The sequence below is a fragment of the Lycium ferocissimum genome, chromosome 10 (genome assembly GCF_029784015.1).
Source record: "Lycium ferocissimum isolate CSIRO_LF1 chromosome 10, AGI_CSIRO_Lferr_CH_V1, whole genome shotgun sequence".
Classification (NCBI taxonomy): Eukaryota; Viridiplantae; Streptophyta; class Magnoliopsida; order Solanales; family Solanaceae; genus Lycium; species Lycium ferocissimum.
The window spans coordinates 20,611,913-20,639,434 of record NC_081351.1 but is presented as its reverse complement, the minus strand read 5'-3'; the positions used below and the strand labels follow the sequence as shown (position 1 = coordinate 20,639,434).

General features: G+C 33.8%; 3 protein-coding genes across 3 annotated transcripts; all 3 read left to right on the top strand.

Annotated features, from left to right (window-relative positions):
• Positions 1 to 7,661, top strand: LOC132035176 (protein NRT1/ PTR FAMILY 7.1-like). Its single transcript, XM_059425466.1, is given in 8 exon segments — positions 1 to 779; positions 2,909 to 2,956; positions 3,120 to 3,240; positions 3,905 to 4,122; positions 4,921 to 5,480; positions 6,118 to 6,405; positions 6,905 to 7,155; positions 7,158 to 7,661. Coding segments are annotated over 7 exon segments (1,824 nt in total). The 5' UTR covers positions 1 to 779; positions 2,909 to 2,911; the 3' UTR covers positions 7,499 to 7,661.
• LOC132034696 (protein NRT1/ PTR FAMILY 7.1-like) lies at positions 7,658 to 14,389 on the top strand. The gene is made up of 4 exons (XM_059425066.1): positions 7,658 to 7,690; positions 8,663 to 9,222; positions 12,809 to 13,084; positions 13,594 to 14,389. The coding sequence occupies exons 1-4, from the start codon at positions 7,658 to 7,660 to the stop codon at positions 14,183 to 14,185; spliced, it is 1,461 nt and encodes a 486-aa protein (XP_059281049.1). The 3' UTR covers positions 14,186 to 14,389.
• A 6,684-nt stretch (positions 14,390 to 21,073) lies between these two features.
• LOC132032764 (delta(12)-acyl-lipid-desaturase-like) lies at positions 21,074 to 26,552 on the top strand. Its single transcript, XM_059422471.1, has 2 exons — positions 21,074 to 21,230; positions 25,125 to 26,552. Exon 2 carries the CDS (start codon positions 25,155 to 25,157, stop codon positions 26,307 to 26,309), a length of 1,155 nt encoding a protein of 384 aa, XP_059278454.1. The 5' UTR covers positions 21,074 to 21,230; positions 25,125 to 25,154; the 3' UTR covers positions 26,310 to 26,552.
• Positions 26,553 to 27,522: the final 970 nt, after the last annotated feature.

Genomic DNA, 27,522 nt, shown 5'->3' with positions numbered 1-27,522 from the left:
TTAGGTTATTTACTCTATTTTTTCGATTATCATATCATGTTTGCTATAAGCAATTTGTCTCTTTTAAAAATATCTTCTCTTTTAATTTGAATAATTTTCAACATGCTCAAATATTTTTTAATTTGTTTGACTTGTCGTCACTGTTAAAGGTAGAAACATTCAAATTTAGTAATCTTACCAAGTATTTTGCGTAGTAGTAGATTTAACAGTTAGAGTTTTATTAGGAGTTTGTTGCTCAACAGAATTCTAAAATTTAGCTCTAAAACTTTATAAAAGACAAACTTAATTAATTCACTAATCACTTCTTTAATTCTCTTCATTCATAATCTTTTTTTACATACTGCTGATTGCTCTTTCCCTTTAGCAATATTTCAACTTTTTAATTCTCTTCATTTATTCATAATCTTCAAGAATTGGGAGTATTTCTTGTTCATGTCTTATGTTTTTTTGTTTGATGGACTTTTAAGTGTGAAAATTAAAGTTTCTTAATCCATTGATATTGTCTATTTTAGAAGGAAAAAAGAAAAGATTATACAAGTTTTTGGAGGAAGATTGAGAGTGAAAATTTCAACTTTTTTTTTCCCTATTTCATTCTTACCATAAATGACAAAAGATTTCACTAGTAATTTTACTAGCATTGGCAATTTTCCGGCGAGGCAAGTGATTTTCCAGCCAACACTTAACGTTGTTCTTATCGATACACGTTCATCGCCATCACCGGAATCAGATACTATCACGAAACTTTCTGCTAATTTCTCAGCGACTAAGTTCCGTAAAAGGTAATTCGAATCTTTAGCCTAGTTAATAGTTGTGATGATCAGTATATATAACGTACTTAAATCTCTTTATTATATTCTTCTCTTACTTTATTTTGTCACATCTCTAAAGAATGTTTAAAATTATGACTTGAAGAAAATTTAAAGTTTGATAAGTGCACACATAATAATTCACTTACTAGTAAAAATTGCATGAACATTACGACCATTGGAAGTTTCTTTGCTTTTTCTTGATTGACAGCACCTAAAGTGGAAAAAGTAGAAATTTAGAGGTCAAAATTTTTAGTCATATTATTATCATTGATATAGATTATGACATTGTCCATTAACCCTTATCCTTGCTAAGTCTAACTCTGGCGAATTCTGAATTTGAAATTTACGAATTTAAAATTTTATTCCGTTTGAGTTATTGAATTTTAGATTTAATTTGTACAAACTTAATAAATTTCATAAAATAAAATATAGGTTTAGGTTTTCATAAGATAGATATAGGATTTAGGTCAAAATTAACCTGATTTGTAACCTGAACTATACATCCGCTCCAGAGTCCGATAGGTGGTGTCATATTTGAATTTCTACTAAGTTATAGAGAAGAAAATAAAGTGGAACAGTTATCTGATTTTTAGTGAAAAGAAATAGAACTAATTACTAGTAATATATTGATATCATAATTTTAAGAAGTTTTGCAATTTTTTTATTTTTCAACTTGCCACTTTAAATCATCATGCTGAACCTTGGATTGTTTTGGAAGGACTGTGAGAGACTGTACATTTTTTATATTGTAAATGATTCATGAATTTAAAGAATACCATGAAAAGACATAACAAAATATTAACATGAGAAAAATTTTAAAGAATCATTTTCACAGTCATCATATTAAAATCCACTTGCTGAGGCTTTCAATGAAACTAGAGACAAGTTTTGTGGCACTATTTTTTATTTGTTCTTTATGAAAAATATGTTAAATAAATTTTTTCCCCTGATGAAAGATAATTCTTGAAAACGACCCTTTGTTTATATTGGTCTATATAATGAGCTATTTTCTTCAACCAATTTTCATCAGCCTTTCTCTTGCATGCATAAGAATATTCATAATATTCTTTTGTCGAGCACTTTGAGTGAGTTTTGTTCTTCTTCAAAATGCATATGAGCTAGTTCTTCATACACACAAAAAAAAAAAAAAAAATGCAATAGTGTGACACGTAGAGCAAATTATAGTTTTGTATAAACTACGCACACTATCAGAAAATCGCTAATTTTTGATGGACATTCTGTCCGAAGGCTCGTCAGTAAGGGGTTTGCGTCGGGAATTAGTGATTTCCTGGCAGTGACATGCATACATTAATATAGTACATTGAAAATTGCGAACCCAAACCTAGTCATTATGATACTTTTGTTGTGGTTTCTAGGAGTCCTCTTATACTAGAGATTAAGTTATACACACGATTAGTGTAAAAAAAATTACACTATTATATCAGCTTTATAAGTTTAAATTATATACTAGTGAGGGCCGGCTCAACTCCCAAGCAAGTAAAGCACTTGCTTTAGGCCTAGAAAATTTTTAGGCCTCAAAAGTCATTATTATATATAATTTTTAATCTTCTATTTATATATTAATAGTTAATACGTTTCTTTCTTTCTCATCCATTGGTATAATCTAATTATTTTTTCCCTCCACAAAGCTAATCTACCACATCTACCTAACTATTTTTCTCCATTCATTTAATCAATTAAGTCTATCTAATTTATAAGTCAACCTACTCTTGTTTATAATTGTCATATCTCATAAGTTCCAATAATTTAAGAGTAACTATCAAGTCATTGAAGGAGGATCATCCTTTGTCATTTTGAGCTTGAACTAATTTCCTTTTAACTTTGGTGTATATCTCAACACATGTTTTAACAGTGTATATGTGATTTTTGAAAAGTTTTTACTAATCGACACGGGCTACACGTGTAACACACGTGTGACGCATGAGATGCACGTGTCACGTACGAGATGCATGTGTGACGCATGGAGAAGCTAGTTTTATTGAATATACTTGAGATGATTTATTGAGGTTTGGCCACCAATTTTATTAAGCCGCCGCTGATACTAGTATAATAATTTCTTTTGCATTTGAATTTTGCAGAGAATGTCCCAAATGGCCACAATGGACACAACTCAAGTCATTCCAAAGGTTAGCACACTAATAAGTGACCTGTAATCACGAGTAATTACCATATGTAGCAAACCTAATATCGTTTGACCAGTTAAAATATACTGATCGTAAAAAGAAAACTACATTAATTAAGTACTTGTTCATATAATGCTTTTTTGTTTTTTGTTTTTTTTTGGCACAGACAAATGAAAAGAATAATTCAGCTGGAATAAACAAAGGCCTCAAGCAGAGAGTCGTGAACAAGCTTAAAGTCTTTAGAAGCAAAAAAACTGGTGGATGGTATTCAGCATTTCTTTGTCTAGGTATTTTATCTCTAACCTTTAACTTAGCATTTTTTTTCTGTAGTAAGAAGTTTAACTGAATATGTTACTTTCTATTCTAATAATGTAGACATATATAAAAAAAAAAAAAAAACTAAAATATATAATTACTTCCTTCCTTTCAATTTTTATGATCGACGCTATTTCTGTATTGGACCGTTAAAAAAAGACCAATTTCTAAATTTAAAAACAACTAATTTTAAACTTTTCATTTTACTCTTAATGAGTAGTTTTAATAGACACACAAATGTTATAGCATGTTTAAGACCACATGTTTCAAATTCTCCTTATCTTAAATTCCGTGTCGAATCAAGCTGTGTCACATAAATTGAAATGAATAGAGTATAATTATATTGTTTCGCATGCACCGGCTCTAAAGCCTCAAGGCCGGAGGTAGGGGAAAACAAGGGGGTTCATTCAACATCTCCAAACCTATTTGCCAGAAAATTACACTGTATATACAACGTCAAAATATCTTTTATGTGTATAGCTTAATCCCCTTAGCTTCTTCGTGTGCGTACTTCTTTATATTTCGAATCCTCTTAATGAAAATTCTGGCCCCTCTGATATCTGTCAAAAGGTTTAATTTTCTTTGAAGTATTGATTAGTAGATTTTCTCTCTCTCTCTCTCTTTTTTTTTGTACAGTGAACCAAGGACTTATAACACTATCATTCTTTGGTGTTGGGGTGAATTTGGTATTATTCTTAACAAGAGTGTTGGGACAAGACAATGCTACTGCTGCTAACAATGTCAGCAAATGGACTGGAACTGTTTATTTGTGTTCACTTTTGGGAGCTTTCATCAGTGACTCTTACTGGGGACGTTTTCTCACTTGCGCCATTTTTCAGCTTATTCTCCTCCTGGTAATTATTATTATAGCACTCTGTTCTTGTTTAGTCCGTTTAAAAAAGAATGATACGTACAACTTCATGTATTTAGAAAAGCCTTTATAGTACATTTCCCATTTTATATATCCTTAATGATATACTGTTATAAGCATGGAAATTTCTTAGTATGTTTTATAGGATCACAAGTTCTAAGGTTACTAGTGGTATGTGCCAAAAGCCAGTTCTTTCTTCAATAGTAATGTTATCAGTCAATTAGTGTCATATAAAATGAAACGAAGACTAATTAAAATCTAGTTAATGCGATTTTTTTATAAGAGAAATATTGAAACTATCTTTTTCTAGTAGTATCGTTGCTATCTTTTTGCAGTTTTTGTTGTTGGAACTATGTGGTGAATTATTTAGGGTCATTGTTTATCAAGTCACTAAATATAACCACAAGTAGCCATTCATAACAAGTAGAACTAGCTTGTTACCTGAAATGTAGGGCAATCGACTACAACATGTTAAATGTGATATCCTAGGTGGAAAAGCACGCCGAGAGATGTTGGTATATGAAGAAATAACCCTTAAACTTTATTAGCATGTTTTAAAAACGTGGGGGCTTAGGCCTAAATGGACAATATCACTAATCGATCGATCAAGAGGCTAATCTCTTTGTTTGGGTTGTTACTAAAAAAAAAATTTCTCTTGAACAAGGGTGGACAAATTCTATATACTGTAGGTGCATATAAATTGAATCCACCTTCATTGACTAACTTGCATATAAATTGAATCCACCTTCATTGATTAACTTTGGTTTTGTGACTTAACCAGGGACTAGTGATCATATCATTGACCTCTTGGCTATTCTTGATCAAACCGAATGGATGTGGAGATGGAATACTAAATTGCATACCCCCATCTCCAATTGGCACTGCATTATTTTACCTAGCCATATACTTAGTGGCTTTGGGCTATGGAGGCCACCAGCCCACAATTGCAACTTTTGGATCAGACCAATTTGATGAAGCAAATCCCAAAGAAAAAATATCAAGGGCAGCTTATTTTGGCTACTTCTATTTTGCACTAAATGCTGGATCTTTAATTTCCAACACAATTTTGGTCTATTATGAAGATGGTGGTAAATGGACATTTGGCTTTTGGGCCTCCACTGCTGCTGGGCTTTTGGGCCTATTTATTTTCTTGTTGGGAACTCCTGGATATAGGTATGTTAAGTCGTTTGGGAACCCGTTGCCACGTGTCGCTCAAGTATTTGTTGCCGCGTTCCGTAAGTGGCGTGTGCCTAATGTTAATGGGGTAGAGCTATATGAAATGGATGGCTCAGAATCAAGCATTAAAGGAACCAGGAAGATCCTTCATAGTAACGATTTCAAGTAAGCAGTTCGTTTCATTTTATCCGTCTTTTAAGATATTTACGTATTCTTTAAGAAAAATATTTAATAGCATTATAATCATACGAATCTTCATCCAATTACCTTTCATCTATCTTTAACTGTCTCACCTAATTAATATTCCACTAGTAATATATCTGAAAAAGGCAATAATTGACGCCTTGTTTTTCTACAACGTCATCTAAACAAATTCTTTATGCCAAGACGTGTTTAGTATGCTTATAAACTTTAGCAATCACAAGTATCTCTATATAAATTAAAGGAAGATCTAGGTCAGGATGCATAAACTCGAATATGTGTACATATAATCATATCGTACTTATTCTGAACTTACTAGCTATTCTTGATTCACCTATAAAATGAACCTACTGATTCTAGATTCTTGATTCGCCTACGATCCTCATCGGGTTCTAGATTCTTGATTCGCATATGTAATTAACTTACTGACTCAAGATTCCTAGTTCGTCTATATAATGATCCTATTTTGACTCTAGATTCTTGATTCTCCTATAATGAACCTAATGATTCCATATTTTTTATTCACACATAGATTATTGATTTGCCTATGATATAAAGCTTCATTTTTTATTTGTAATCACATTATAGAAAAATTGTCCAGGAAACTAGACAAGGCAGCAATAGTGACAGAAGAAGATAGACAAAGGCCAGTGACCAACCCATGGAGGCTATGCACTATCACACAAGTGGAAGAAGCAAAATGCATTATAAGAATGTGTCCAATTTGGCTATGCACCATAATGTACTCAGTGATCTTTACTCAAATGGCCTCTTTATTTGTTGAGCAAGGTGAAGTCATGGATGCTACGATTGGTCATTTTCGCCTACCAGCAGCCAGCATGTCAGCATTTGACATATGCAGCGTGCTAACGTGCACGTTTCTCTACAGGTAAGGGTGTCAAATGAGCGGGTTGGATTGAATTTGGGCGAGTCGTCATGAGCTAAATTATTGCTATGTTTTAATTTTTTTCTTTGTTTTGTTATATGTTGTTCAATTACCTAATAATTTTTTTCTTTATTATGGATAGATATTATATATCAAGCAAAAAAGATCTTTTTAAAGATATTTTGACAATGTATATTATGAGTTAATTTGGACTATATATTTAGTCCAAACTGGTCCAAATGGGCTTAATTGGGCACATAAAAATAGATAGAAATACAACCCACTAGCCACTTTTCGGTCATTTATATAATTGAAATAATAGCCATTATCTTGGAGATTCAAAGTTCACATGTGAAACTCCATTGACCATTTTTTGGTCCTGTATTAGTGACTTTTCTTCAATTACAAAAGCCAAAAAGTTACAATTTGTGAATTTTACCCTAAAAAAGATTGATTGAGCGATTCATCTTTTATGGGCTAATTTTGTGACCCCTATTTGCAGGTTCATGGTGGTACCATTAGCCGGAAAGATTAGTGGGAATCAAGGATTAATCGAGCTTCGGAGGAGGATGGGAGTTGGACTAGTTATCGGTATGCTATCGATGGTTGCAGCAGGGGTAACGGAAATTGTCGCGTTGCTAAGAAGAGTAATCCCTGGAAATGAAACAAGTTCACTAAGCATTTTTTGGCAAATTCCACAATACATTCTTGTTGGTGCCTCAGAGGTTTTTATGTATGTTGGACAACTTGAATTCTTGATGGACAAGCACCACGATGGATAAAAAGCCTAGGGAGTTCACTTTGCATGGCATCAATGTCACTAGGAAATTATGTTAGTAGCATGCTTGTGAATATGGTTATGCAAATCACAGCAAGAGGGACAAGGCATGGATGGATACCTGAGAACTTAAATAATGGCCACATTGATAGGTTTTACTTCTTGCTATTTGGTTTGGCTTTGGTTGATTTGGTTGCATTTGTGTTGTTTGCTAAGTGGTACAAAGGGATCAATCTTGAAGGAAGCAACAGTGGTGGTGGTGATGATGCTTGCACAAAGGGTGGAGAAAAAGAGAGTCAAGTTCTTGATCAAGTTTGAACATTTCAAGAAAGCATGGTTCTTTTTAGGAATTTAGAGTAATGTAGTTTTGTTAGTGAAATAAACTTAAAGCATGAACCTTTTATGTGATCATTTTAAAGGGCATGATTGCTTCTAGTTTTTTTTTATGTCATTATTTATGTTTGGGGTTCCCTAGCTATGAAGTTATTTGATTCAGTTACTTCTTCTATGGTAATAATATATTGAGCTTTGAATTACTAGAAGTTCATTTTTTGATTTATTGCGTCTCTCTCTCTCTCTCTCTCTCTCTATCTCTCTCTCTCTTCTATCTCATTAATTAACCTTAATTAGCTTGTTCATTATCAGGAGACAATCGATAAAATTACAACAAAATAGAAAAATTTAGTATAATGGATCTTGATACAAATCGACAAGTGATCCAAATATGTAACTAAGAAAAACTCGTCTTAAAGTGTTACACAAAGTCAAAATATGTCTAGGTTTGGAATTTTACAATCTCTTGAACTCCTAATCCCATCACGTAAAAGTTTCTTACGTTTCTTGTTTACACTTGCTTATAAAGCATCGCAAACTATAATATGAAGTAGTCATTTTGAACTTCTAATTAATTACATAGATTATGTCTAGCCTTCAATGATTTCCCGTGTTTGAATAAAATCTCGTTAGCTCATAAAAGATAAACCAATCCACAAAGTTTCTTGTGTTTACGCAGGGTCCGGAGAAAGACCGCATCCAAGGGATGTAATGCAAGCAACCTACTCTGACGCAAGTATCAATAACTGATTTCACGACTCGAACTCGTAACTGATAGGTCACATAAAGATGACTTTATCATTAATTCAAGACTCCCCTTTAAAATAATTATTAATTAGAAGGGGGAAATATGAAAGGAAAAAATAAAAAAAATAAAAAAAGTAAAGATCAGTTGTCATTTGTCAACTCCACTGAACGCAGCATTCAATTAACAGAGGCAAATTGCATCATGAAGCCTCGTTGGCAAATCCAAACAGCATTCGACATACAATTCATTTTATGGTCTATAAGACTGCACGTCTCCTAACTTGAATTGAATCCACCTTCATTGACTAACTTGCATATAAATTGAATCCGCCTTCATTGACTAACTTGCATATAAATTGAATCCACCTTCATTGACTAACTTTGGTTTTGTGACTTAACCAGGGACTAGTGATCATATCATTGACCTCTTGGCTATTCTTGATCAAACCGAATGGATGTGGAGATGGAATACTAAATTGCATACCCCCATCTCCAATTGGCACTGCATTATTTTACCTAGCCATATACTTAGTGGCTTTGGGCTATGGAGGCCACCAGCCCACAATTGCAACTTTTGGATCAGACCAATTTGATGAAGCAAATCCCAAAGAAAAAATATCAAGGGCAGCTTATTTTGGCTACTTCTATTTTGCACTAAATGCTGGATCTTTAATTTCCAACACAATTTTGGTCTATTATGAAGATGGTGGTAAATGGACACTTGGCTTTTGGGCCTCCACTGCTGCAGGGCTTTTGGGCCTATTTATTTTCTTGTTGGGAACTCCTGGATATAGGTATGTTAAGTCGTTTGGGAACCCGTTGCCACGTGTCGCTCAAGTATTTGTTGCCGCGTTCCGTAAGTGGCGTGTGCCTAATGTTAATGGGGCAGAGCTATATGAAATGGATGGCTCAGAATCAAGCATTAAAGGAACCAGGAAAATCCTTCATAGTAACGATTTCAGGTAAGCAGTTCTTCGTTTCATTTTATCCGTCTTTTAAGATATTTACGTATTCTTTAAGAAAAATATTTAATAGCATTATAATCATACGAATCTTCATCCAATTACCTTTCATCTATCTTTAACTGTCTCACCTAATTAATATTCCACTAGTAATATTGTCACACCCTAATTTCCGTTAGGGCGTGATGGGCACCCGACCCTTATTTAGGGCCGAGCGAACCCGCTGACTCACATAATACTCATAATCACGCTGGCTTTCCAAATCATAACACTAATACATAACGATAATTTTTCGAAACATAATATACTTCTTTTTACCCTTCTCGAATCAAAGAAAATCTGTAACATACAGAAACATACAGAACTCATAATACAATGCTTAGTAACACATCGGCTTACAAAGCCGCTTACACAACCGACACCTTATACCCACGACATTGCCTGCAAAGTCTCTAACATGGAACGTGTAACCATATCATAATGCTCTGACTCGGCTGTACTCCGGAGAAAATGGAGCTCGCCATTCCCACTGGAACATCTTCTCCTAATATCTTCAACTCGTCCGGGTGTGCCCCGCGCGCACGAAACGCGCCCCCCCCCCCCCCGAAAAGCGGGGTCGGCACGGAATATGTACCGAGTATGTAAAGCATGAAATATAATAAGCGGGATTATACCGACATAAAGAGTACGGTAAAAACCATAAGACTTGCCTTTAAAAACATATATCATGTATGTCATTTCCATAAAACCATCATGTATGCATATAACGTGCCCCGCCTCTCTCGCGAGGGACGCGAATGAAATCATCGTATACACATATACATATAACGTGCCCCCGCCCTACAGCCGAGGGACGCGTAGTAAAATCATATCATACGTACGTACATGTAACGTGCCCCGCCCTCTAACGAGGGACGCGGTAAAAGGGAATCATCATATGCCATCCTGGCCACCTCTCCCATATCATCATATCGTATAACGTCCCCGGCCCCGCTAGCAAGGGACGCGGTAAATATAACGTGCCCCGGCCCTCTAATGAGGGACGCGGTGAACAATGCAACGAGGCGCACGAATACACGCCGGCCCGGACGCATGGAGGACATATTGAGGTCGGCACGAGCAAGAGTAGTGAGAAACTATATGCACATAAATCATCTTCAAAGACTCAATGAAGTAACGAATGAATCGTCATTTAAAAATAGACAATAGTCATATCGAATATAATTTGGACGGTACTTAAAACATATCAAATATCATAAGTACATCAAAATATCGTAGGGACCATAGTCGTATATCAAATCATTCCGAGCCCGCCAATGAAAATCAAAGTCATTATACGGTACAAAACTTTCCACAGACGTTTCAAAGCAATCCGGTTCTTTTTACGAAAGTTACGGACGTTTTTAGGCATAGGATCTTTAGGAACAAAATTCTTTATGCAATATTTAGATTCCAAGCATACATAAGACTTAAGGATCATATGAAGTATGTTACATCATGAAGCAAATGAAAATCATATGCATACTCGGAACGTAAGAGCCGAGTTACCCCAAGCACAAATCATGTCATACCTTAATCGCGTCTAAGACATGCCAAAGAAGGAAAGAGTAAGCCTTACATACCTTAGCCGCTTCCTAAGCTAATCCAACCTTAAGTCTCGACTTTCATAATCTACAATAACGTCATTAGGTATCGATCATTAGCCATAAGCACTTAGGCATTCAATACCAAATTAACACTTTATCTACCGAAATTTCACAAAGATTTCCCCTATAAATTGGACATCCCCGAGAATTTAACTCGGCCAAATCATTATCAACAATACCAACAAACATAATAACAATATCAATATTCACTCCCAAATGCATTCTAACATTAATAATTCCTTTTTACACAATTCGGTAACATTTCATTTATTTTCAAATAACTACATACGATCAATTCAATACCAATGCTCATATATTCGATTACTAATCCGCAACCATTCACACATGATTTAAGAACATTCCAAGCAATCCATATAATATTCAAAACGACCCAACCAATAGGCCACTCCACCCGAAACTTTCCAATGCCATAAGAATAACAACAATACGTTTCTTTCTTTCAATTTCATCAATTACATCAACAACCACATTTTACAACATCATTCATGTAAATGTAAGAAACCATATTATCATTATGCTAACTTCTACATTAGCTTACAAATGATCCCAACCTCAACCTGTATCATCCAACACCTTCATTTTCATTACATAATCCACAACACAACAACCAAATTACACTAAATAAAATTTATTCATTCCTTGCCAAGCAACATAACCTATTTTCGGCCACCACAACCACTCCACAACTTCCATGATTTTCATTCATTTTCACACATTACCACAACACCCAAACAAGTTATATACAATTAATTCACTACTCCTATACTACACACACTACACACGGCCTAGACACACACACACGGCCCAACTTCAACTCAACATATTTCATGAGTTTTCATTCATTTCTTCACATCACAACACGCACAAACACCTATTAAACATGTAAAGATGATTGAATCTTACCTTCCACCTAACTTCTTCCTCGGCTAGAATTGGCAAATCGCGACAACAAGCGGTTTTCTTGTTCCAACAACTACTTCACGTCGACGAGGACCTTCCAATTGATATGAAAGCTAGAAGAAACAATTTTTTTGATGGAGATTTTTGGGTCTTCATTTTTCCACTCCATGGCCGAATGGCCTTGTATTGTTTTTCTCCAAGCTTCTTGATTTTTCCTAAGGGTGAAGATGATGAAAAATGATCCTTGAGTCATCTTTTATTAATACACAATAGGCTTCCATGTGGCCATGGCCCACAACACATGTGGCCGGCCACATGGCCCTCTTTCTTTTTTTTTTTTTTTTTTTTTTTTCTTTTTTTTTCATGAACTAATACTTTTCTAAAATAACTTTTAACCCCAAACTTCCTTAATATTCCATCCAACGCAATCATAAGCGACTTATGCCTTACAACAAAGTCGGAAAATAGTCTTGTCCATAACTCTTCGCAACCAACTTAAAAATATTCCGACGTACAAAATGCGGGATATAACAAATATATCTGAAAAAGGCAATAATTGACGCCTTGTTTTTCTACAACGTCATCTAAACAAATTCTCTATGCCAAGACGTGTTTAGTATGCTTATAAACTTTAGCAATCACAAGTATCTCGATATAAATTAAAGGAAGATCTAGGTCAGGATGCATAAACTCGAATATGTGTACATATAATCATATCGTACTTATTCTGAACTTACTAGCTATTCTTGATTCACCTATATAATGAACCTACTGATTCTAGATTCTTGATTCGCCTATAGTCTACTGGTTCTAGATTCTTGATTCGCATATGTAATTAACTTACTGACTCAAGATTCCTAGTTCGTCTATATAATGATCCTATTCTGACTCTAGATTCTTGATTCTCCTATAATGAACCTAATGATTCCATATGTTTTATTCACACATAGATTATTGATTTGCCTATGATATAAAGCTTCATTTTTTATTTGTAATCACATTATAGAAAAATTGTCTAGGAAACTAGACAAGGCAACAATAATGACAGAAGAAGATAGACAAAGGCCAGTGACCAACCCATGGAGGCTATGCACTATCACACAAGTGGAAGAAGCAAAGTGCATTATAAGAATGTGTCCAATTTGGCTATGCACCATAATGTACTCAGTGATCTTTACTCAAATGGCCTCTTTATTTGTTGAGCAAGGTGAAGTCATGGATGCTACGATTGGTCATTTTCGCCTACCAAGACCAAGATGTCAAGCATTTGACATATGCAGCGTGCTAACGTGCACGTTTACGAGGGTGGTGTCAAATGAGCGGGTTGGATTGAATTTGGGCGAGTCGTCATGAGCTAAATTATTGCTATGTTTTAATTTTTTCTTTGTTTTGTTATATGTTGTTCAATTACCTAATAATTTTTTTCTTTATTATGGATATATATTATATATCAAGCAAAAAAGATCTTTTTAAAGATATTTTGACAATTTATATTATGAGTTAATTTGGACTATATATTTAGTCCAAACTGGTCCAAATGGGCTTAATTGGGCACATAAAAATAGATAGAAATACAAAAACCCCACTAGCCACTTTTCGGTCATTTATATAATTGAAATAATAGCCATTATCTTGGAGATTCAAAGTTCACATGTGAAACTCCATTGACCATTTTTTGGTCCTGTATTAGTGACTTTTCTTCAATTACAAAGGCCAAAAAGTTACAATTTGTGAATTTTACCCTAAAAAAGATTGATTAAGCGATTCATCTTTTATAGGCTAATTTTGTGACCCCTATTTGCAGGTTCATGGTGGTACCATTAGCCGAGAAGATTAGCGGGAATCCAAGGGGATTAACTGAGCTTCAGAGGATGGGAGTTGGACTAGTTATCGGTATGCTATCGATGGTTGCAGCAGGGGTAACGGAAATTGTCAGGCTAAGAAGAGTAATCCCTGGAAATGAAACAAGTTCACTAAGCATTTTTTGGCAAATTCCACAATACATTCTTGTTGGTGCCTCAGAGGTTTTTATGTATGTTGCACAACTTGAATTCTTCAATGGACAAGCACCTGATGGGATAAAAAGCCTAGGGAGTTCACTTTGCATGGCATCAATGTCACTAGGAAATTATGTTAGTAGCATGCTTGTGAATATGGTTATGCAAATCACAGCAAGAGGGACAAGGCATGGATGGATACCTGAGAATTTAAATAATGGCCACATTGATAGGTTCTATTTCTTGCTATTTGGTTTGGCTTTGGTTGATTTGGTTGCATTTGTGTTGTTTGCTAAGTGGTACAAAGGGATCAATTTTGAAGGAAGCAATAGTGGTGGTGGTGATGATTCTTGCACAAAGGGTGGAGAAAAAGAGTGTCAAGTTCTTGATCAAGTTTGAACATTTCAAGAAAGTTTGGTTCTTTTTAGGAATTTAGCGTAATGTAGTTTTGTTAGTGAAATAAACTTAAAGCATGAACCTTTTATGTGATCATTTTAAAGGGCATGATTGCTTCTAGTTTTTTCTATGTTATTATTTATGTTAGGGGTTCCCTAGCTATGAAGTTATTTGAGTCAGAAGATGTTACTTCTTCTATGCTAATAATATATTGAGTTTTGAATTACTAGAAGTTCATTTTTTTTGATTTATTGTGTCTCATTCTCTATCTCTTCTATCTCATTAATTAACCTTAATTAGCTTTTTCATTATCAGGAGACATTCGATAAAATTAGAACAAAATAGAAAAATTTAGTATAATGCATCTTGTGATACGATCCGGCTTGTGGAAGACACGGTTTCAAACAACAAATACGCGGAAACAAAAGATAGAGTAGAAATCAAAGGCGAGAAGTGAAGAATTTAAGATGAGAAGAGAAGGATATGAGCAAGACCCACTTGATAATGAATTCTATGGGCAAACTTGAGTATATTAAACCCAAACCCTCCCAATCGGAAATTAATCAATGAACCTGTACTATTTGAAATTCAGTCAAGAGTCACAAACTTGAAATCCACAAATAAGCAACTCTCATATAAATATCAATGGAAAATGGTTCATAGCCAACAAAGGAATCCACCTATGATGAACTATAACTATCACTATTCTATAGCTACCTAGCTAAACAAACTCTCACTCCAAAGAGTATTCTCAATTCAAAACTCATCCAATCTTAAACTAAGTAATGAAATAAACTAAGTAGAGTATTTATACTATTAGGCTAAAGAAGACTAGACTAACTATTACAAAAATACTCTTAATGAAGTATGGGCCTTGTTTGGTAGTCTTCTTTAGGGATAATGGCTTAAATTGCGAAAATATCCCTCTTGCATAGCTAGCCACCATCGTGTTCCAACATCATATCTTCGCTCAATACCACCAAGCAACCATCCATACAACATATGCTTGATTTGGCTCATGTGTGCTCATCGGGATTGTATCATCTTGACACAAATCGACAGGCGATCCAACTATGTAACTAACAAAAACTCGTCTTAAAGTGTTACACAAAGTCAAAATATGTCTAGGTTTGAAATTTTACAATCTCTTGAACTCCTAATCCCATCATGTAAAAGTTTCTTACGTTTCTATTTTACACTTACTTAAGCATCTCAAACTATAATATGTAGTAGTCATTTTGAACTTTTAATTAATTTCGAGTAGCTCCTGGCCTGGGGGGAGGCGGGGGGGGGGTTAAAAGAAAAAAATATCCAATTGAAGACCTAATTCGATCTCTATCTCTATCCAATTGAAGACCTAAGAATTACAAGTCTGAGATCGGTAGACATTGGAAAACAAAACACGTGGACGATAAACGAAACCGTAAACTAGAGGGACTCTTCTGTTCATTTATTACAACATTAAATTTTCTTCAAATCAAAAGTTTGCTTTTCCAACATCTAGAGTAATTGAATATTTAAAATATGCCATTAATGTGGACCAAATACTATGTGGCAAATAACAATAATCGTGTAGGCATTTAAAGGGGAGAAGAAGTTTATTACTTACCTGGAAAAAAAAAATCAAAATAATGTTCCTTTCATTCCACAATGAGTGATAAGTTTGTACCAGAGAGCATTTGTGAGTTACTTGTGAAACGATTAAATTAATGTGGACTAAATATCTGGCAAATAACAATAAATCGTGTGCGCGAACTTACGATGTTATTTTGTCGAGTTCCTTAATAAAATGTAGTTCAATGGTAGAATTAGTGCTCACTGACCATTTTTTGATGCTTATCTATATTATTTTAAAAGCATGAATATAAATGTTGGTTGACCAAAATAATCTTAAAATATTGATCGACTTTAATACCCTTTATAAGCTAATTTGTTCTTTCAAATATGTGACTTCCGTTGGATAGAATTGTACTACTTTTCTAATAAGTGTTTCAAATCAACTACAATTTGACCTATATAATTCCATGTTGAACAAAATTTGTGGTTTACCACGTCTAGAATAAAGCTAAAGAATAAAGGTCACTAATCACATCTTCAATAGAATACAACTATAAAGTGGAAATCCGAGTGTGGAAACAATGATACTTGATGTTTTCTTGGAAAAGATTAATCAAATTTTAAAAGATATATTTTTTGATATTGACAAAGATATGTTGGAGAATGTAAATAACGTAAATTTAGTAAAATAGCACCACTTTTAATATCATCCGTCAGAGCTATGGGTATACAGTGACATTAAGCTTTCTGTATACTATACTTTGTCTTTTACAATGCTTTTTATAATATGAATATGATTTTATTTTATTTTATTTTACAAATACCTCAAAGTTAATATTATATTCGGTCCTTATTTTATTCTGATTCAGGTAGACTAGATAACCCAGATTAGTATTTATAAATGGTAAATTTTCCACGTTTTAATTTCTATATTATAATTAAATTAAACATATTTAGAATATATATGCAATAAAAATTCTTGTATAATTATAAATACAACATTGTTTCTGAGGTATTGTTGGAAAGCTTACGGAAAATACTTCATCACTAACACGTGTAAGGACTTCTCTTCATCATGAACACTTGTAGGGACTTCTCTTCATCACGAACACTTATAAGAACTCCTTCTAAGCTTTAAAAATACTTGATCACGAACATTATAGAATTCCTGACAATCTCATAGCTTGAGGCATGTCAATTAAGAATCGTCCTTAAGGATATTTCACCCATGGGTGTATTCCCCAGATTCAACAAGCCTCTTCTAAGACAAAACCAGAAAAGCCGTAATCTAACAAAGATTAACCATTATTATAAAACCCAGCAAAAGGAAAATAGGAAGAGGAAGATATGTTGATGTAATTTTTTTTTTTTTAATTACTCCTCCCAAAAGGAAAAGGGCAGAATTTATATAGTTGAATAACTTGGGGGAGCTCAAAAATGTTTACAACGGTAAAAAGGATTAATGCATGAAAACAAAGGAAATTAATAGCTAATCATAAAGCAAAGGTCAAATGATAACCGAAATGGATAATGGCTCGCTTTCACGAATTAAGCTTCCACTAAAAGCCATTTAAGTCCATTGAATTTAAGGGTTAGAATTCAAGGCTAATTGAAATGTGGAATCAATTGTCTGTTTCAATGCCTTCAACGGATAACATAGAGTAAATACTCATTTTGAAAACTTTTAAGACAATTTGATCAAATTGAAGATAATAAAAGCGTTTGAAAACGTCAAATTCATTTGACATGAATTCTGCCATTAAGGCTAATAAAATAGTAATAAATCTTTGTACTAAAATTCATTGACCAATTGACCGATCTCATTATTTTGAGATACTAAAAAATAATATTTTTCTAACAGGTATTACGTTCGAATTTTGACGGACTTCTAATACAACTAATTTTTTTTTTAAAGTCAACTAATAATATAGTTTTTAAAAATTTATAATGGAATTCAAAGTTCTAAAACCATAAAATTCTCACCTATACACAATAACACTAAACAATAAAGGTTTTTTTTCTTTTTCTGTTTATTTTTAACAAAGGTTGAATATATATTTTATTATGTTGAAAAAAGTTTAAAAAAAGAAATTGCAAAACCAAAAATTGTGTCACAAACTAAGCATAGATAAAAAGTAGTAGAAATTGTACCTTAAAATAACTGCACCATATTACAAAAGCAGACAAAAATTCGCAACATAATAAATTGCACAAAAAATAGATGACAAGTGGTAGAAGTTGTACCTCAAAAGACTTCACCAGACTCAAAAAAATCATTTTAAAGGATTATTATTGCTATGAACTAATAATATCTATCTACCTCATAAGAAAATGATTCTGATTACAAATAACTTAACCTAACATTTTTCTCATGGTTGATAGGGAATAACGTGCAACAACACGTTCGTAGAGACTAGTCTTTGAAAAATAGCCAATATCTTGGAGTTCAAATTCCACAAGTAAAATTTCAGGTCTTTAAAATTCCAAAACAATGACTATTCTACAATTATAAAAGTTGAGAAGGGGCTATTTGTGAATGTTTCCCCAATATGTACCTCCTATTGTCCCCTTCTATCAAGTATCAACATATCATTTTCTATTTTTAGGTTCAACTATAAGAAAAGAACAAATATCTACTAAAAAAAAAAAATATTGAGATCAGAGGAATCAAACAACTTGCCTAAGTAGACAAGTGTTAAATATAATAAAATATGACACCACTAAACTCCACTTCCTTTAAACTTGTGTGTGGAGGAGACAAAACCAAAGAGGAGATACTTTGTTGTGGACAAAATATTCTAACTAATATTCACTCTTTCTTCGTGCTTCACGAATGACAAGGCGCTCGGGTAGAACTCAAGCACTTCTTTGCCACTTGCTCACAAAGTTTTGGTCTTTTCTTTAGTCACATGCAAAGTACTATCTTTGTCATACATCACCTATCTTTGTCGACATTAAAAATTGAAGTTGTTTCTTTTGTACCCCTAACTTAGGGAAATTAACTTTTAATTATTATTTTTAATTACATAACTGGATCGGAGAAATGAGTCATTTTCTAACGGTCATTCCATCAGAAATCCATGGGGAAAGCACTAGTTGGAGATGTTTCACCGTACTTTTCATCATAAATTTGAGATTTCCTACTGATATGACTGTTTTCTAGTAGTGGGACAGGCACATATACGTACCATATTTAGTGAATTCTCTCTTTCTCAACCTCTCCTACTACATTCATTTCTTCAAAGAATGACCGGAAATTAAAGGGGTGCTACAATTTTGATCAAGTTTATTGATTCAATTTGGTACCTTATTCTTTAAGTTTTGAAGTGGTGATTTGTACTTTGTTCTTTTAAACCCCCAACTACTATGATTGCTACCTATGTATGGTACGGTGAAAAACGATTATGAATTTGATCATGACCACATCTTTCTCCATGTTGCTAGACCAATTATATTTGAGCAAGAAAATTTCTCACTGTCTCAGCGAACACTCACGAGAGATTTGGGATCTTGAAATTTATGGATTTTTACGACATCTTCAATTTAATATATAAAAATAAATGGTTGACAATCAAGTATTTAAAAAATATGTAATGGATATCTATATATAATATAAAGTTTCAGCAGCATAATGTCGACACGCAAGACTTCTTTCGCTTTCATCGCATTTATCTTTTTTTGGAATTTTCTTCCATTTTTATACATAATCTACAACTAAATGACTTTAAAAAGCCTCACAAAATAAATGTTGCACTAAAGCCCACATTTCACTAATCAAGTCAGATCTTTAAGATCAATGTAAGAACTGATGAGGCATTGTTGTGATAAAAATCATTAATGTCAATTAATCAGTTTTTAACGCAAATGAGTAATGACTGGAAAACGTAACAAAAAACGAGACTGGTTTTGCTTCTGGAAAGTCATAGCTAGTAAGCCAATTAATTGCATTCAACCTTATTCCAAAATTAACGGTCAGAAAGCCCTCATCTCTTTATTGCTTAATTATTGAATAAGTTCTATAATCTCTTTTCATTGCTTCCAAAACCTACGGCTAGAAAGCCAGATTTTGACTAACCATCTTCTTATTTAGATTTTGGTGATTGGTTGATAAGTTTTGCACTTAAATCTCTTGACTACAAAAAAATAATCATTATGGTGAGTACGTTTTATTATTTGTTTATGAATTTTACTCTGTTAGTTTCTCTTTTATCCTCTTCTAAACAAGTATGAACTAAAATTATGTTCATTGAATTGAATTTTGTAGAAAGACCATCAATATTGTTATGGGAACATATGTAACCCAACTTGACCTTATAATTTAAAGGTAAGTTATGCTCTTTGCCTCTTTCTTACGGTAACAATTTGTTGTGCTTCAATTGTAAAATGTTTGGAATCGGCTTTATGAATGCTCACTGTGCTATTTCATGTAAATCATTTAAAGTATTGTCTTAATGCTTCTATTAAAGGTAACAAAATTTGATGATCTTATATTATTATTAACGATTCCTATTATTTGCTTCAACAACCAACTATATGTTTATCGTTTACTTTATTTTATTCCTAAACTCGAATCGATTGTTTGTTGAAGTTAAACTTATACCTCAAACTGAAAAGAAAAATAGTAATTTAAATTAGTAAAATATCACACGAGGTACCTGAAAGTTTTATTTCCTTCCTTTCTAAAAACCCTATATAAAAATTTCATTTTGTAGTTTTTATTTCTTCCTTCCTATAAAATTTACATATAAGAAATATAATTTGTAAATTCACTCAATTTCACTAGTTTAACTATATATACTTGTAACTAACACACTGAATCTGCCACTACGAACGCTATCTATCAAGATGCTACGCATGAAGGAATTGACGCCAGAATTAAGATTGAAAATTAGATAATTTAACCTTCCTACTCCGAATCCCTTAATTCTTTTTCTATCATAAATATATTAGGAGTCAAAGTGTCGTAAAAAATGCAATAGTTCAATCTGTAGGTTAAGGGTATTCATGATTTGATTAAAAATCGACCCAAACCGAAAATCGAACCAAACCGATTAAATAAACCAAAACCTTTTTGGGTTTGGTTTGGTTAGAAATCAAATCGTCGTAAAAACAAAAGCAAGTGGTTCGAAGTGCAATAGTTCAATATGTAAGGGTTACAAGAACCAAATAACCGAAAAAAAACAGATCTCCAAAATTTAACCAAAAAAAAAAATTAAAAAACGAAAGACCAAGATATCATTGACGTGTTGAACAACTAATAAGATTATGACACGTAGATAGCTTTAGAGCTTGTTACGTTTAAGCATGCATGTAAAGGAAGAAGTACACCCATCGCCTATATATATATATATACTCTCACACACTTTATTTGTGAATCCTAAATTAACTCAGAACCAAAAAGACTCATTAAAATATTCTCTCTTTCACTTAGAGAGGAAAAAAGAAAGGTGAAAGAGAGGGGGTGCTTTTGCTTTTCTTTTGGAATCTCGAGGTAATTTTTCTTTTATTTTTTGGTTCAAGAATCTCTATTTATTTACCTGCATTTTAATATTTGATAAGGTTTGATTCTTTGTGGGTTTTTTTAAGTGATTTTTGTGTGTTTTATTGAGGAAAAATAAGATTTTTTTTTTCTGTTTTATTGTGTTTATGGTGGGGAAATCAGAAACTTTTCTGTTTTATTGTGTTTATGGTGGAAATATCAGATTTTTTGATCCAAGAATCTCTATTTATTTACCTGCATCTTATTTTTTTATTTGATAAGGCTTGATTTGATGTGCTTTTTTCTTGAGTAGAGATTTTTTGATTGATTTGTGTATTTATGGTGGAAAAATAAGATTTTTTTGCTCCAAGAATCCATTTATTAACCTGCCTTTTGATTTTTTTTTTCATTTGATAAGGCTTGAAGGTGTTTGATTTGTTGTGGGTTTTTATTGGGATGTTTTTTTGATTGATTTTGGCGGAAAAATCAGGTTTTTTCCCTGTTTTATCGTGTTTATGGTGGAAAAATCAGGTTTTCCCCTGTTTTATTGTGTTTATGGTGGACAAATCAGGTTTTTTCCTGTTTTATTGTGTTTATGCTGGAAAATCAGGTTTTTTTCCTGTTTTGTTGTGTTTATGCTGGAAAATCAGAGATTTTTCCTTCTTTTTTTTTGTTTTTTTTTTGTGTGTGTGTGTGTGTGTTTTGGTGTGTGTGAGTTTTTTTATTGATTTTGGTTTGTGTATGGTGGAAAAATCAGATTTTTTTTCCTCCTAGAATCTCATTGTATTGTGATTTTTTTTAATCTGATAAAGCTTGATTTGATGTGGGTTTTTTTTTGGAATGAGTTTTTTGATTGATTTTGGTGGAAAAATCAGCTGCATTGTTGTTTTATTGACCAGATCTGTAATGGGGTTCTCTTAGTTTTTGCAGAAACAAAGTTGAATCTCTAAATTTGTATCAAATGCTTTTGATTTATGGTCTTTTTGTGTGAATTTTTGCATGCATGAACCATCTTAATAGAGAGAGTGTCATCCCCTTTTTTTTTAGGTGATTTGTAATTTTCTGAATTTTTGTTTAGTTGTTTTTTATTAAGAGCTGAAAGTACAATTTTTTGGGGTATTTTTGAGCATGTTTAATGTGAGAATTTAAAAATTTGTAGGGGTAAAAAGATGAAATTCTAACCTTTTGTAGTAGCTGCTTATTTTTGAGCACGTTTAATGTGAGAATTTGAAAAGTTTTATTAGAGGTATAAAGATGAAATTTTTAACCTATTGTGGTGGCTGCTACCAACCAAATCAACAGTAATTTTGTGCTACTATACTCCTATTAGTCTTTTTGATAATGGAAGATATTATTGAAAATATAGATATTTTGATTGACTTACTATTTTTTTAATCATTTAATTTGGATTTGATTTGTACACATCATTTTTGTGGTTGGCATGATTTTGAAGCATCTTCTTTCCCGTCTTAGAAAGAAAAAAAGTGATTCACATGAATCACAAAGTATTTTTCTTTTAAGCTTTATTCTCTTTCACATGAAATCGGTGGATACTGCACAGTGCCTGAGTTATCTTTATGTTTAAGAAAAATTATATTTTTAAATTTCTTATAGTTGAAGTTATTTAGATCTTTCTGTTAGCTTATAAACAGTAGTAACTGTTATTATTATTATTGCTAAGAATCCGAAAAATAAAATCATTTTGATTAGATCCGATGTACATTTTTATTGAAATTATTTACTCCCTCCGTCCCAAAAAGATTGTCTCGGTTTGACTTGGCACGGAGTTTAACAAATAAAGGAAGACTTTTGAAATGTGTCGTCCAAAACAAGCCTTAAATATTTGTGTGGCTTTAAATCATCTCATAAAGTTAAATTATTTTTAAATCTGAAAACGTGTTAATCTTTTTGAGATGAACTAATAAGACAATCTTTTTGGGACCGAAGGAGTAACATATTTGCCTAATACAGCCACCAAAGTATTGCCATAGATTCTCTGTCACTGACCTTATTACCCAAGATGGGGACATAGTACATAGGAATTATTAGAGTACTGCTCCTTCGAATGGTCAAGATTTACTACAGTGGTACTGTAGCTTGAATGGCTGAGAAAATGTCGTGCTAGGTAGTTGTTAAAAATAATGGTGGGTCCGAATTAGCTTGAGCGAACCTTGATTATTCCACCTAGTATGTATTACCTTCCACCATGACGGACCGGGTAATTTTCCCCACCAAGCTTAGGTTATGGGAAGAAATCACTTAGCATTATTGTGCAAAGTAGTTCTTTTTTGCAGGTCTGTATTAACTTGTGTGCATCTTGACCGTTCCACCTAGTATATGCCAGCTTGCACCAACACAGACCGGGTAATTCTGCCCACAAAGCTTAGGCATATAAGAAGAAATAGCCTATTTTCTCTTTGCTAGGATTTGTGATTGGTAATTTTATATTCTCTAGGTAATATAAAATTTTATATACACCAGGAATTTCATGGAGAAGAAAACAAATGAGAGGCAAGGAATAAAAATATTATTTCTGTACTCTTTCAAATCTTTGAATAACTGTACTTCTACTTACCACCACAAAATATTATATATTCTCTCTCTCTCTCTCTCTCTCTCTCTCTTCTGATCTGTAAAGGCATGTGTACAATTATACAACAATCACATGTGACCTAAGTGGCCAAGTGGACACCTGTAAGATTGTTCTTTTGGGTTAAAGACACCTATAAAATTTTAATGCAGTACCAGTGGTACAATTTTTAATTACTTTTGCTGTGTATTATTAAAACTAGTTTACTTTATAATTAATAGCGGAGGCTCCAGTGGTCCTAGCATAAAGCTAATTAAATTACCTTCATCGTTGTTGATTTGCACCAGACTAATTTTTTTCTTTAATTAGTTGTGTAGATGCTATCACATCACTGTTGCATTGTGTTGAATTTGAATGAACTGGAAAGAGTAGAGTAACGTGTAGAAATGGAAGTTACATTTATAGGTTATTTCAGAAAATAAGTTAACTCTAATATTGAATATGAAAACTCAATCAAGTTATCTCCATAGTCAAATGTGGTATGCGCCTAAAGCCGGTTGTTGAGTTTTGACTGGTTGATAGATTTGAGTAATACTTGGAAATTGAATTATCTAATATTCTACTTAGATATTGAGTTTGACAATAATGTTATTAACTATTTATTGGCCTACAGCCAGTGAGAAAGCATTATTTTTTGGCATAGTCCATAAATGTGATGAAAATTTTGTTTTGTAGGCCCTTAAAAGTTTGGTGAGATGTCCATTGAGTTTATGCATGTTAGAAATGTTTTTAGGAACTCTTATGAATCTACTTCTTGCCCTGTTGTCTAGATGTGGAAACTAGCCTAATATACTTTAGGCACTAGGTACAATCTACTTCCTGTTGAAGTAATGCAAATTGAATGATTGATGTCAACTTTCTTTTTGCACATACATAAGTTAGGTACATGTGTGTGTATATATAGACATGTAATTAATGTACAATTGAAACATTGGTTCCATAAGAAAGGATTTCAATTCGTTCACAAAGGATTTCAATTCGTTCACACTTTCTCCCAATCCAGGATAGAAAGGTGAGTGGAGGTGAGACCGAGGGGCTTTTACTTTGAGTGATGATAGGCAATTAATGGCCTCAATTTTCTGTTTTGGTACTGTATGTGGACCCTTCTGATATGGACCTCATATTTCTGTCCGTAGATGGAATTGTTGATTTTGTGTTTCTTTCCTGCCAATGATAGTTTCATGAAAGATATGGTTCCTGACTTTATTCATTGTTGGTAGATAGATTAAGGGACCACATACTTCTTTTGGTCAGTGATGTTTTAGGCTAGACTTGCAAAGAGTTACTTATTCTTTAATGCATTCATTTGTTTGCAGGTTCGGGATTGAAGAGGCAGCGTAGCGAAAATGGGAGCTGGTGGTCGTAGTATGTCTGCTCCAACTGGAAAGACCGAAGAAAAGAAGAATCCTCTTCAAAAGGTACCAACCTCAAAGCCCCCTTTCTCGGTTGGTGATATCAAGAAGGCCATCCCACCTCACTGCTTTCAGAGGTCTCTCGTTCACTCGTTCTCGTATGTCGTGTACGACCTCATACTCGTCTCCATCATGTACTATGTCGCCACCACTTATTTCCACCTCCTTCCGTCCCCATTTTGCTACTTTGCATGGCCTATTTACTGGATCTGCCAGGGTTGTGTTTGTACCGGAATTTGGGTTATTGCTCATGAATGTGGCCACCATGCCTTTAGTGATTACCAATGGGTTGACGACACTGTCGGGCTTATCCTTCATTCCGCTCTGATGGTGCCGTACTTCTCTTGGAAATATAGTCATCGTCGCCACCACTCCAACACCGGGTCCCTCGATCGTGATGAGGTTTTCGTGCCTAAGCCTAAATCCCAACTCGGATGGTATTCCAAGTACTTGAACAATCCACTGGGCAGGGTTATCTCACTTACCGTCACCCTCACTCTTGGTTGGCCGTTGTACTTGGCCTTCAATGTATCCGGCAGACCTTATGATCGATTTGCATGTCACTATGACCCTTATGGCCCAATCTACAATGACCGCGAGAGGCTACAAATCTTCCTTTCTGACACTGGAGTTCTTGGAGCTTGTTTCTTGCTATACCGTATTGCCTTGATCAAAGGTCTCGCTTGGCTAGTGTGTGTCTATGGCGTACCCCTCTTGATCGTGAACGGGTTCCTTGTCTTGATCACCTATTTGCAACACACTCACCCGTCATTGCCTCACTACGATTCAACCGAGTGGGATTGGCTAAGGGGAGCATTGGCAACCGTCGACAGAGACTATGGCATTCTAAACAAGGTCTTCCACCACATCACTGACACTCACGTGGTCCACCATTTGTTCTCAACCATGCCACACTACAACGCGATGGAGGCAACAAAAGCGGTCAAGCCATTGCTTGGAGACTACTACCAATTCGATGGAACCCCGGTCGTCAAGGCAATGTGGAGGGAAGCAAAAGAGTGCCTCTATGTCGAGAAAGACGAAGCGTCTCAAGGCAAAGGCATTTTCTGGTACAAAAACAAGCTCTGAACTCTGAGAAAAGAACTCTGGTTGCTTTGAATGGGTCTTTTGGTAATGTTTGGTCTCAGTAAGTATTTTGGACTATATTTAATTTAGTTAGTGCTTTGTGTTCTTGTTAGTAAGGGAGGTTTATGTTTGATGGAGCTGAGGAAAATAAGGAAAAAAATAAGAAAAATAGCAGAGGAACAAAGTGCATCCTCCACCTCCCTTTAGTATGTAACCTTTATGTAATGAACTGCCAGTTTTAAACTATGTTTCTGGTTCCTGGTTGTGTCTTCTGTTTGTGTGTGTGAAGATTCAAATGAGCAAATCTTAAAGCTTTGTGTGTGTGTGTGTGTGTCTACAATTGGAGTACCAGGACTTCTCTTTACAGTTTGAACTTATACATAAATCTGCCTGGTAGTGTGGCATGGTTGAGAACAGATGGTGCTAATTTAAGTTTTCTTCCTGTTTTCTCTTATGGGAAACTTAAATAAGTATACACTACCTATACGCTTCTCTTCGGCTAGTTTCCAAACATGGCTGAAGTATACACTATCTATACACTTCTATTGTACATGCAGTGCATAGGTATGTATTTATTATATGTATAACTATGTATAGTATATGTGTATTTAGTATACACTATATGTTACCTATAGTAAATATTTGTAAATTGGATGGCCGAATGGTATTTGGCTGTAATTTCCCTTCTATTAATGCTTCATCATATTTTTCTATCCTTATTCATACAAATAAGGTATTGGTACATTTTCTATTTTCTGTGAATTTAAAACGTTTTCTTGCATGATTGAATTTAAACAATATCCTTATCAAATCTTTATACAACACTAACCCAAGAGGTAAATAAAGAAATATGTAATCATAATGAAGAAAACAGATTCGCTAAAACAATTACAGGAAAACTAGAATTGATTTCAAGATTGTTGTTAATATTTATACATGCGATAATACAACAAAGTGTACTATTAAGATACAGAAATGGATGGTCACTTTATTACGCTTCCCTGACGCCCCGAGTCAAATGGAATTGAAAAAAATGATGGAATTGAAAAAACTTTTTTGATATTTTAAGGTGGCATCTCGAAAGTGCCGCTAGTTGGTTTAATCATGGAACGTCCAAAAAGCCTGGTCAAATGCGAACATTATTATTATTAGGAAAAGATGCCCTAGAACATGTTATTGAATTGAGTGAGAGGTCCCTTTCTTTCCTAAGTCACTA